The 13,722-nt window shown below is 41.9% G+C and overlaps 1 protein-coding gene across 1 annotated transcript in view; it reads right to left on the reverse strand.

The window, feature by feature from the left end:
• GABRG3 (gamma-aminobutyric acid type A receptor subunit gamma3) overlaps positions 1-13,722 on the reverse strand; it is a 552,883-nt gene that overhangs the window by 230,536 nt on the left and 308,625 nt on the right. The window contains exon 4 of the mRNA XM_084773946.1: positions 815-1,035. Within this exon, the coding sequence (XP_084630072.1) occupies positions 815-1,035 (221 nt within the window). The remainder of the gene's footprint in view (positions 1-814; positions 1,036-13,722) is intronic.

Consider the following 13,722-nt stretch of genomic DNA (forward strand, 5'->3'; position numbering starts at 1 on the left):
CTTTATTGTTCTTTCTGTTGGTCCCTGTCTGGAAATTTACTTCCCATGGACCTTGATATTGCCTTCATATTTTGATGTCAGTATGTGTCTTCTGGCGCTATGGAAACTTCAGTGTTAGACATCACAATTTCTCCACAGTGCCATGATCACTCGTCATTCGTAATTAAAATCTCTATAATGAATATGGAACGAAGGAAAAATTTAGACGCTGTGAGGAAAGAACGCTTACGGGAGCCTGGGAAAAGCAGTATGTGTCAAAGAAAGCTGTGTTTTCCCTTAATCTATGGTCAGGCTGAAATGTTCCTTGGCCTGAGAGAGGAGACAGGCAGGTACCTAGGAACCCGAAACCTGTAACAGGGTAGGTGGACTCATCATCTTTTCCTGGTCCTTAACCCTTTCCATTTCTTTTAAGGAGGCAGACCATTCACATGGGGTTCTGAGTTCTAAGGCACCTGTGATCTAATATGCAAAAGACATGATGTCTTTGGAAGTTAAGTTCCCAGGAAGTCTACATAGACATTCAAGGAGGAGTGGCAGAGAGCACTCTGGGGAGAATATCTGCCCAGCAAGGATTTCCCATCTTGGGTTGTACTGTAGTCCTTTGTGTTCCATGAAAGCACTTTGTACCCTTGAGCTTCAAGAAGATGAATATCTGAGACAGAAATGTCTCTTGCTTTTCGCAAGTCAGGCCTCAATAAATCTATTCTTCTCTGTTTGTGTTCTTTGGGTTGTTGGTATAGTACCAAGCATACCATCTTAGGTACCACTAACAATCAGTTTTGAAAACTCAAAAGAGAGCTATGCAGCATTTTACCTTAATGTGTAAAGGATTTTCCCATCATTCCAGATTCTGAGGAGCTGGTTGGGTGTGGTGATCCAGTGAGCCTCTGCTGTTTTAGAGTTTCGAAAGATGGTGTCTGGGATCCATATCAGGCCCACCATGTTGCTGTTCAGAGTTAGTATTTTCATGGTGCTGTTAAATCGAAGGCGACTGTCTGTCCAGGTTTGAGCAAAAAATATATCAATTTGGTATTCCTGAAACAGAGAAAAGATACTTTCCCTTAATCTATGGTCAATGTAAAAAGCTGTTCAGCCTGGGAAAGGAAAAAACCAGGTGCCCAGGAACCTGAAACCTACTGAGATGTTAACAGGGTAGGTGACCTGGCCACCTTTGTCCAGTTCCTGGATACTTTCTTCCTTATAAGGAGGCACTCCTTTCACAAGGCTTCTGGGCTTTAAGGAGAGTGAATTTCAATATGCTTTGCCAGTTTTGACAAAGGTTTAGTTTTCCTCCATGTTCTCACTCCCCTCACTCCTCTCTTTGTGAGAGGCAGATACACTGCCTGGTTTAACATATCCACATCCAACAAATACTTATTGATATTATCAGCAAACAGTGTGATGGAATTCCTGATGCATTGTTTTATTAACTTTAAATTGCAATAAGAATATACAGTCTGGTGGGGATTGAGGAGAGAGTAGCAGACATTGCAGGACATGATGCAGAGCCTATGCAAACCTGATCTGTGACAGGGTGTGATAATTCAGAGCCAATGTTCTACACAATGAGTAAAACATTAAACCTTTCCTAAGTATGTAAAGTAAATGAAATGATAAAATGGAAATCTAAATGCTGCACATGGAAAGCCAGTAATTTATAAATACTAGCTCACAAAATAACGCATCATTATTTAATAGTCTTCTCAAATAACATGACTGGAAGAAAAAGAAGAAGAGGAGCGAGAAAGAAGAGTGAGGAGGAAGAGGAAGAAAAGAAAGGAGAAGGAGAAAAGAAGAAGAAGGAGAAGGAGAAGGGGAAGGAGAAGGGGAAGGGGAGGAAGAGGAGGAAGAGGAGGAGGATCAAGAAATAAATAGCACAAAACTGTAGTGAACAGCTACTGAAGGCAATCTTAATGCTAACAGAAGAATTTGGAGGGCATTAGGCTCACACAGGCAAATGCAGTGTTGGGAGCTGTTGTTCCAGGGCTCCCAGGCTCAATATGACTTTGCTTTGGTGATCAGAGAATTAGGAGAGGGCTGCAAGCCCCACAGAACACAAGGAATGTTTCTGACTGGACTATTTCAAAAGATGTTTTCTAACCCATTGTCAAGAGTCACCACAGGTCTGGGAGAAGGAGGGTTAAGAGGCTGATCTCAAAATCTTGATGCCTCTCATAGTTTCCATTATATATTAGATATCTCAGCAGCTCTCAGTGAATCCGATTAATTATCCTTTTGGTTGATCTTCTAGGTAAAGAAGGTCCGAGATTTGGATAGTGTTTTCTTAACTAATGCTTGCCTTACCACAACTTTATTGCATCAACCATGCTAAGCCTGTAGCCCTCAGAGAAGCAGAGTTTACAAGTAGAAAAAGTCATGGTCACCAGGAAGCTAATTTTCCAGTCAAATAACACAGATCTTAAGGCAAAAAAATAGTGTGTTTTAGGGTCACAATGTAATGTGTGTGGACACACACACACACACACACACACACACACACACACACACACACATTCAGATTCTGATCAAAGAAAAAGCAAAAACATGTTTGTATATATCCACTGAGATTATGTGCCAGAAATTTCCACTTGAGAGTCTGGAGTGCAATTAGGATTAAATGAAATCTTGCAGGTAGGTACTCATCATGGCATTTGTTGCTTTTCAAGAAGAGGAAAGTGACATGTGAAATGGTTCAGTAGGAAAGACTCTGGCTGTGCAAACATGGAGATGTAATATTGATTCTAAGGAACCCATAGTGAAAGGAGAGACTGCACTCCTGACAGTTGTCTTCTGACCTCCATAGGTGCACTGTTTTACATGAGGGTACACAGAGAGAGAGAGAGAGAGAGAGAGAGAGAGAGAGAGAGAGAAAGAGAGAGAGAGAGAGAGGGAGGAGTGATGAGGGAAGAAGAGAGAAGAGGGATAAGGGGGAAGAGATACAATAATGAACAAAAAATATATATATATATACATGTATATACATATATGCATATGTATACACACACATACACATATCTTAAGCCTAAAAATTGGTAATTAAGAGAAGAGAGGCTGAAGGCAGCAAACTCTGCCTCACCACATGGTTCCTGCCTCCTCCGCACTATGCCAAGACTTAACAATACAACCCCATGCTCTTGGGCATCCAGCCTCTAGAACTACTGTCTAAACAAACTTTATTCTTTATACATAGCACAGTTTGTGGTATGTCTGCCTAGAAACAGAAACCAGGACAGAGCAGTATCCACGCCTTCAGAATAGGGGGAGTTAAGAGCAAAGAAGCTGAGTTTTGTGTGAGGTTTGAGCAGCCAAGGGAAAAGCTGATTGGGAAACTTCCCCAGAAGATTCAATTCAGTGTTAACTAACAACATATCAGTGACCTTTTGATAGCTCAGCAAACAGATGGACATCCTCTAAAATCTTTGTCTCTCATACAGCTGACCAAACATGCCCTTATAGATTAATGGCTGATGCCTCTAAAATGCATGTGGATAACGAGTTGATCCTAAACCCAGAAGCACATAAGGCAGAGTATGACATGGAAATAAGTACATAAGTGTGTGTGTAGTAGATGTAAACATGTTTTTGTTTTGATCCCAAGTGTGAGATGGGGAACAGACTCGTGAGAGAACAGGTAATGTTTATCCACTCAGAAATCGAACCACTTTGTGGAGGGGCTTGGTTTTTGCCAGCTGAAAATCATCCTAGTAAAGACTCAGAGAGAGAGAGAGAGAGAGAGAGAGAGAGAGAGAGAGAGAGAGAGAGAGAGAGAGAGAGAGAGAGAGAGAGAGAGAGAGAATGAGAATATTGTTTGACTGTTCCTCGCTCCACTTCAAGATGCTCCTAGAGAGAACCACGCCAGTGAAGGTTTCTTCAAGGCTCCAGGCTCCGGCTGTTGTTCCAGGTTCCAGCAGCAACTCTGTTGCAATTGCTGGTCTGCTGAACTCCGCCAGGGGAATTGCTCTCAGGAACTGAATTCAATAAGATCTACTTTTGTTCCCATAAATCTTCTTTCTCTCCTATCTAAGGTATAAGCATTTAAAGAACCCAAATAAAGTAGGTTTGAAAAAGGTGAAACCCACAGGTGGTGCCCAATATGCTTTGGGCATAATGGGTAACTTCACTTCTAATGTTGTGGAGGAAGGAAGAAGTTTTGAAGATACAGCCATGCTGTTTCAGAGTGTCAGCAAAATGGCAGCTGCTGCTGCAAAGTTCTTTCCTACTTTATACCCAGAGGGACTTTTTTTCTTGGTCTTTTTACATGTTTTAAAGGATTGGAAGAAAGACCAATAAGATACAAAACCCGGAAGGGTCAGTAAATTCTAGCACTCAGGAAAGAATTGCAGAGTTGGCAGTACAACTAGAGAATTCGCGAGTAGAGGTTGAAGCATTTGGAAAACAAAAAGCGCTGTTGGTAAAGGAAAAAATACCTGGTAACTGAGAGCCAGTGTTTCCCACAATCACACCAGGTGTCCAGAGCACCAGTGTGGGGAAGGGGGCAGAGAAAAATGGGAAGCCAGAGAGGCTGTGAAGATTCTAGAGGAACTGGAAAGCAGACGGGCCAAAAGGGTTTTGGAGACAAGTGCTCCAATAGAGGAATTCTCTAGGGCCGCACAGACACCACCAGCTTTTCCAGTCTTTGTGCAACATATCCCTGCTAATTGATGGTGGTCAGGCTTATAATGAGATGGCATTGTGTCTAGTAGATACGCTAGATTTAAAGCATTTTAAATGCATTTAGCTTGAAATGCTTTCAGCTTATATTAAACAAATGTTAAGTAACTGGACTATACAGCATAGACTTATTCCCCAAGAGTAGAGGGATTGGTGACATCTGTGTTAGGAGCTGCTCAACAGTTACAATGGTTATCGTAGTGGAGAAATGAAACCCTGAGAATAGAACAACACAATATGACAAGGGGGATAAATGTTGTTAGAGATCAATTACTTGGTGAAGGGTGTTAGGCTGACTTAAGAGAAAAAACCTGATCTGAAGATGTAGTAATTGATCAATGTTGTGTTGTAGCCTTAAGAGCTTGGGACATGGTTGAGGAGCTTGGTAAAAACAACCACTTCATTTACTGAGGTATTTCAAGGCCCTGGAGAAGCCTTCACAGAATTCCTACAAAGATTGGGTTCAGCTCTAGATAGAGCCATACCAGATCCTGGGACCAGACAGGCATTAAAACTGATTATGGAGTATGAGAATGCAAATACTGAATGTAAGAGAGCAATTGGACCATTAAAAGCAAGAGGAGCCCCATTAGATGAATGGGTAAGAGAAACAGTTACTATTAGCTCGCCAGAACATCAAAACAAAAACATGTTTACAACCACTGTGTGTGTTGTTGTTATTGTTGTTGTTGTTTCCCTTTCATGTATCCCCTCATGTTCCAACTTATAAAAACAACAGGTTTCAAAAATTTAGTCTAAAAAACTGGATGGCTGAATATAGAAGCATCCAAATAGATTCAAACTTATCACTCAGCTCAAAACTCAACTCTAGATGTACCAAAGACCTCAGAATAAGGTCAGAAACTCTGAATTTGATAGTGGAGAATAGTCTTGAACTCATTGGCAGAGGAAAAGACTTTATGAACAGAATACCAATAGCACATACACTAAAACAATAATTTATAAATTGGTCCTCACCTGGTGTGGTGGCACACATCTTTAATCCCAGTACTTAGGAGGCAAAGGCAAGTAAATCTCTAAGTTTAAGGTCAACTTGGTCTACAAAGTTAGTTCCAGGACAGTTATGGCAACACAGAGTAACTCTGTCTGGAAAATCCAAACCAAACCAAGCAAGCAAGCAACAAGCAAACAAGAACTCAAATAAACAAAACTGAAAATCTTCAGCATGTCAAAAGACATTGTCATTTGGACAAAACACCAGGCTAAAGAATGGGAAAATATCCTTTTGGTAAGATGGCCATTTTTACTATGTTAATTCTCCCAATCCATGAGCAAGGAAGATCATTCCATCTTCTCATGTCATCTTGAATCTCTTTCTTCAGAGTTTTGAAATTTCTGCTAAAAGAATACAGCAATAACATGACTCTTAATGACATTCTGCTACACTCATAGATCCATGCCTTGCTCAGCCATCATCAGATATGCTTCTTCATGCAACAGATGGGAAGAAATACAGAGGTTTTCAGCCAGAAAATATGCAGAGTACTCAGCTTCAAATAGGACATTTCCATCAAATCCCTCCCTTCTGAACTCAGAGAACTCTGAGAAAGAGAAGGTAGAAAAAGTATAAGTGCCAAATGGGATGGAGAACACCAAGGCATCAAAGCCATCTATACACAACAGGAATGGTGCTCCCATAGACTCATAGAGACTGTGACAGATGCACAGGGTCTGCACTATATTCTAGAGATGAAAGGAAAAGTGGCCACAAGCTCCCACTGCAAGACCAGAACCTATCTCCAGTTGACAACTGAAACCAAAGGATAAATTAGGGTTTTTTTTTTCCCAAAGGAGTCACACTGGAGAAACAAATGACCCTTAAAGGTTGGGCGCATGCCCAGCAGTAGATAGCCAACTGAAAATGAAATGAATGGCATCAGAGGAAGTTCTTCGTCTTATGTTGAATCAGAGCATTTTTTTTTAAAACCTTACAAGTTTTGTGCTTATATATTATGGCTTCCAGTTTCATGTTTTTATGAGATTGCCATTTGTGCAAATGTGTGTGTCTTTGCATCAAGATGCATTTTCAGCTTTTTCTGGTTTGTCCTATTCCAATTTTTATATTCTTTTATTATTATTTCTTAGGTGCCTGCTTGTTTTCTAATGAGAGACAGAAAAGGTGTGTATCCAGATGGGAGGGGATGTGGGGAGGAAGTGGGAGAAGTAGGAAGAGGAAACCTGTAATCAGAATATTATATTTTAAAAAACTGTTTTGTATGAAAAAGACAAACAAATAATTGACTGGCATTGGGGATCATAAACTTGAGACTGAAAGCTAGGAGCTAGGTGACAAGGATGGGTTAAACCCATCAAATCTGGCCTGTTATAAAGCAAAATGAATGCCTAATGAGCATACATAGCTCTTTGAGCAGAGGTCGGAAAGGTTAATTAGCACACATTGAGTGATATAACTGAGCTTACAAACTTATCATGGGGAAAGAGTACAGAGAGAGCTAGCACAGAGTCAGGCAAGGCAGACAGCAGCAATAGCCCTCACCCCATCAGGACAGAATTAGCTAAAGCTACCTTGAGCATCCAGAGCCTGAGAATCAGTTATGTAGAGATAATGCATCTGCAGAGAAAAGAGATTTAAGTCAAGTGGGATTCCTCTACTGCGAGATCACATAGCCAAGGTGCCTGTGTGGTCAGCCTTCTTTCCTTAAAGCTCCACATCTAGAAATTTGACCAAGCATTGTGCAGAAAGAATATTGAGCTGGTACTGAATATATAGAGAATTTTCTGTCATTGTTTTCTTGAAAATAAAACATAACTACTTAGGCAGCATTTGACATGCATTGGTATCACAAAGCCCCTCACGGGTGACTGAACGTACATGGGAGGACTGCATGGGCTGGATGCAAGTGTAAGAGAATTTTGCATTACAGATAAATATCAGTAAACTTGGGTACCTAAAATGATTCTCTCGATATGAATACACATGCACTGAAGGTTGGTGGTGTACAATTCTCAATAAAAGGAGGGAAGCTGGAGGTTATGGGAGAAGCAACAGCAAACGCATACATGACATCTCAGTGCCAGATGGAGAAAGAACCTGCTAACACGTCTGGGTGCTGGCTAGGCGAGAAAGAAGCTAAGTTTTAAGGATTTCTTCAAACAGAACTCCATCAAGAAAGTAAGACTAAAGAGTTAGCTCTACTTGTACATTCTCATCTTTCACGGACAGACAGCAGCCTGAAAACTGCTTCAGACTCCCAAGGAGAATGCCTCTCCACTGTCTACTTTCCAATGACCCAACAGGTTAATTAGGAAAGAAAGGAAACTCCAAACAATGGAGTCAAGAGGGAGAGAGGAAATGACAACTCAAGTGTCCTACCTGAGGGGAGAATCGTTGGGCACCCAAAAAACCTTGTGACACAGTCCCACCAGGACCTTCCCAGAGGAATCTCATGAGTGTGACAATGGTTGTACTGTTGTGCTCTGGCGATTTCCATTTTTATTGTACATACTATGAGGAGAGGAAAGCTTGGATAATTGTATTTTTGGCTTACAAGTATGGACTTGATTTGTGGAGTTGTTCTTGCAGAGGCCTCTCACACAGCAAAATCTACAGGTGCTCATCTTGCCCACAAAGCAGCAAAATGCAGTGATAACCTCTGCTTTCCTCCTGTATGTTTCTACTCATATCTACATGACTCAGAACACCAAATACAAAATAAATACTGCATATGATTTACACTGTATAGTTTAGGAAATAATGACAAGAGGAAAGCCGTGTATTTTTTGCCCAGATGCATATACCACAGGCATAGGTACATACTGTTTGAAGGGGCCAAGGGGATCATAGCCCAGCTAATGAGCCCCAGTGAACACTGGAACAGTGCAGTAGTTGTCATAGTGTGGGTGGTCTACATAATACCACATTCCATTGGCCTCAGAACCATACTCAGCACACAGCAAATTAAAATACTGCCTTTCATAGCTACATGCGATTCTTTAAAAAAAAAAAAATATATATATATATGCTCAGCATTTGGCTCAAGATGCAGGAGTGGCCATACATGAAGAGGAGCAAATGAAGATGCAATCTTGACCTTTGTCATGGAAATCACTGAGATTTTGTTTTGCCTCCCTAGAGAAATAGAGGTCTATTTTCTTTATTAGAGAAGGAACACCCACCAGCTAGACGTGAACACACTGCTCTCTGGACTGCTGCCAAATGGTGCAGCTCTCCTCCCTCAAGCAAATGGTGGACCCTGCTTCCCCTGAGGTCTCGAAATGGTACCATCACTTAACACAAGTTGATACCTGAGAGGGTTAGGAGTGCCATTTGGTAGGGGAGCACTTCAAGAGTGTCCTTGGAAGCCTCATGAACCTACACGGAACAAGCTCTACAGACACAAACCACACATAGTGTGAACGGCATTTCTCAGACTGTTCATGAGAAGGGCAAATTCCAGCCTGCTTCACTGACACCCAGGATAGGAGAAGGACCCTAGGATGTGACACAGACATAGGAGGGCCTCATTGAGCAGGTGACTTAGGGGGAAATTCCTAAATAAGGCCCATGCAAGGCACTGGTCAAGGTCACACCCAGCAGAAGGGGCACAAAATGCAAACTGGAAACCATCAGTGGTGCTTTGAATGAGACTGAGAGGCCAGTCTCTCTCTCTCTGTCTCTCTCTGTCTGTCTCTCTGTCTCTCTGTCTCTCTGTCTCTCTGTCTCTCTCTCTCTCTCTCTCTCTCTCTCTCTCTCTCTCTCTCTCTCTCTTTCTGTCCCTCTCTCTCTCCCTCCCTCACTTCCCCCCTCTACAACATGCCTGCCTGCCATGAAGATGATGGATTAACCTTCTTAAACTATAAGCAAAACCATAATTAAATGCTTTCTTGTATAGAGTTGCCTTGATCATGGTGCCTTTTCATGAAAGTGACTAAGTACAGTGACTAAGACAGCATGCCTCCTGAACAAACTGGATGAGGCAAGCACCCGGTTTCCCTCCAGATGGCAGACTCTGGTGTGACCTATGGTTTCTGAATAAACAGCTCTTCTGAATAGAGAACACATTCAACACACTTATATTTGATGTATGATTAGTGGAGTGGCATATACAGCTACATATAACTGCTAAAAGAAAAAGAAAAAGAAAAGAAAGAAAAGCAAAACAAAACAAGCAACCCTCCTTTCCTTTCACATTGGCTTTCTGACTTAAGGGGTGAGAAGAGACTAGCAATGTCTCCCAAGCAAGGCTAGGTCCTTGATAGGTCACCACTGTCAAAGTGGCCAGTATTCCTGTCAGCAAAGCAGGCTAAGTTTAGTGGTTCCCAGAGCAGCTTTGGGAACCACTTGCTCTCCTGACAACTGCATGTCTCAATAGAGAGATGTAGCTCTGTGCAGTCTCTTGGCACTGGCAAGGGGCAAGTGAGTTTCACATGGCTCTGTGAGAGCCCTTCCAGAAATGGTGTCAACTTTTGGCTCAAAGCTCACCAAGGATGTACCTGGAGAGAAACTCTGCTCTGTCTGCATGCTTTCATCTATTTGTTTCTTCACTAGAGTAGCAGAATTGCATTTGGAGAATCACACCAAAGTTATTTCATATGTCAAAGTTGTTTTGAACTCTGGTAGCTCAATTAACCCTCCACCACACAACAGGCATTTTATTGTACCCTAACAGACAGGGCCCTTCTCCACAGGTGACTTTCTTGTTTCCTGATCCCTGTCCCCATTGGAACCTCTAAGAAGGTCCTCTTCCTTCCACAGTTTAAAGTGAAGGTTTGAAATTGTGTAGCAAGGGAGGAAGGGCTGCCAACTGCTGCTTTTGGGGGATGATGCATTGTGGACCCGGAGGCTGGATACACCGAGACAGAAACAGGAACAACCCTTCCACAAAAGACCTAGAGTGTTAGCACTCCCACAGCCACTGAGCACCCAAATCTCTAGGGAACATCTCCTTTCTGGGAAGGATACTATCTCAAGGTGTGACGTCATGCCATGTGAAGAGGCACCTACAGCAGAAGCATCTTCTTCCAACACCCTTACAAGCTACTGGCACTGGTATATCCTGCCCTCTTCAGCCTTAGTTTCGTCGTCTGAGAAACAAAGGTACTGGCTCATATTACTTTCCAGCATCTCTTCAACTTTAAACATCTGGGTTTCTCTAGCAGCCTAGACCTAGCTTGCAACTGGATGAACTGAATTTCTACTTCAGGTGTCTGTGCAAGTTCACGGAGGAGTCCCTTCATGTGGTCCATCTTCGGCTCCCCAGAGGACCTTTAGTATGTGTGAAATCTGTGTGGAATAGCCATGAACTATTCATGAGACAGAAGCCAAATCCAAATGCCACACTAGGTTCCTGTAGCAGAGAGGAGCAGCCCAGCATCCTCCTGTGGGAAGGGCTGCCAACCTGCTCCCTGTTCTGAAATTTTGCCAGAGTCTTCCAGCTAAGAGGGCGTAGGGCTGAGCAGTGCACATGTTTTTATTGTGTCTACATTTGACTAAGTGTTGGTGCAACACTCCCACCCACAGAACAATGTTTTTCTTTCTCTCGTAAACTTTCTTTGTAATGGTATTAATCATCCATCTTTTCTGCAGAGGAAGAAGCACCCTTGTGATTTCTTTCTAAAAATAATTAACATTTTACACAATTCATAATTGGCAATGAAGGTAGCATGTCTGAAATGCTGCTAAATATAACAACAGGTGAAATCGCTCAGAACCCTCACTGTGTAAGGCTGTGTTGGTGGAGGTCCTGGGCTTATCTTTGTGTTAGTCATTAAAGGGCTGATGATGCCAAAATAACCTGGGAGTTCCATACCATATGAGACATTGTGAAAAACAGAGGAAAAAGCATGCTTCCTAATATGAACCGTCTATAACTTCTCAAAGATTCACAAATCATTTCCTTCTTGTTTTCTCCCTTCTCTGAGAAAAAGAAAGGCCCAGGGTTGCTGGGCACACTCACTTCTCTTGACTTCTAGCAAAGCCTCCCTCCCACAGTGGTTCCCCTCCCATTGGTATATTGCTTAGCACAGTCAGACAAGCACAAGGGCTAAAGAAGCTGCTGGGGCCATAGCACAGCTCAGCTTAGAGCATCAGCTCAGCCCAGCTCACTAGCATCCTCTCAGAAAAGGAGAAAAAAAGGAAAGGAAAAAGTGAAAAAGGGATGGGAGAAAGTAAAGTGAAGAAGAAAGAAGAGAAATTTAAAAATTAAAAGCTGCTGTCAATTTTTCTTTATAAAATAATAATCACAGATTATTATGCCAATTATTACACAAAACATCACAATCACAATTATTATGCCCATCAAAGACTGTGGCCATCACCAATCTGAAAATGTATAGATAAAGTTACATAAAATCCTTTCATTTCTTCTTATCATGTGTGGAAGCATAATTGACATGTTATTTCCTCAACTCTGCCATGGCCTGAGTTTTCTTCAAGGCCTGCAGTTACCCTACATCAGGAGGTTCTTTTTCCACATTCCCTAGTTAACACACACACACACACACACACACACACACACACCCCACACACACACACCACATACATGTATTATATGTGTGTAGCTAAGATATACATATATAATATATACATATCTATGTCTTTATATAGATAAATATCGACATTAGGATATATATCTAAGGAAATCTATGTATCTCCTTAGATATATATCCTATATATCCATATATCTAAGGATATATATATATATATATATATATATATATATATATATATATATATATGTATGTATGTAGATATATCTTATCTATATTTTCTTCCCAGTCTCCCCAGCTCCTCTGTTACCGAAAGTGTATCAGCAACTTCACCTGGGTCCTTTCCCACACACACTAGACACCATGCTGCACCTTAGGATCCACAGGCAGCGTTTAAGCATTTAAGGGTGGGGTCACTTGAGGTCAGTTTCATCAATCAGGTCCAAGACAGACAGGCCACGAAGACAGAGGCCTTGCGGATGAAGAGACAGCCCTACATAGACCAACTCTCTTAAACCTCCAAAAGGAGAATCCACTATCAGGCCTTATCAGAATAGAGAGGTCCAAATAGAACAAAGAGAATTCTGTCAGAGTAGGAACAAGGCTGCCATGTGGTGAAGAACTGGTAAGCGTGAGGAGAAGTCTGCCAGAACATAGAGAATTCTGTCTAAGTAGAGAAGACTCTGCCAAAGCCTGAAGGACCCTGTCATCTTGGAAGGACCCTATCTACAGCGGGGAAGATCCAGTTAGAGTAGGAAGGACCCTGTCAGAATTCACAGGACTCCAGAAGAATGGAGAGGACACTGTTAGAGTGGGTGGGTCCTGTCAGAATGAGAAGGATTCTGTCTCCTTCATGCCACAGAGCCCAGGAAAAGTGACATGCTCTGCCACTTCTAGAATCAAAGACAAGGATCTCACTGTCTGCAGCTTTAGCCTGCAGCACTATGTCAGCAGCTGCCCTTGTCAACTAACACACAGCAGACAGGACCATTAGAACACTTTGAAACCAAATGCTCTGGAGAAAGGGGATAGAACATGTCAAAGCAAAATCCAAAGCTGGCCAAAGGCCTTGTGACATTTACTCTCAAGAGCCGTGGTGTCTGTAGTCCCAGGTTTTTTCATTTAAAAATTTACAGTGCCTGAGCACTCACTCTAGCAGCTCATAAACATCTTTTCTATCATATGCACTGCCAAAGGCATGCCTGGTCTGTGAATGTTACCGCAAACATCAGTGAACACTTAAGACCTGGGTGACAAGTAAAAGTGTTACTTGTTAGTAGTTGTTTAAATGCTTATAAAGGTTTTCTATATTGTGCCTTGGCCTTTGCTAGCCCTGCCCATTGGCCATGAGCACAGGACTTAATCACAAATATGAATATAACTCCTATGTGTAGTTATGTCACCCTGTATTGGCCCATGTGAAGCAGCCTATGCAGTTGGTGAATACAGAAAGCTTTGTTAAGTTTTTATTATTCTGTCATTAATGGTTTGTAGTTAGTCACAGAGAATGGCATATGCCTCTTGGTCAGGCCCTTCCGTGGGAATTTTGTTACTTTAGATGCAACTAAAAGTACTGCATTT

This window comes from Acomys minous, assembly GCF_964271855.1.
Source record: "Acomys minous genome assembly, chromosome: 2".
In the NCBI taxonomy this organism is placed as follows: Eukaryota; Metazoa; Chordata; class Mammalia; order Rodentia; family Muridae; genus Acomys; species Acomys minous.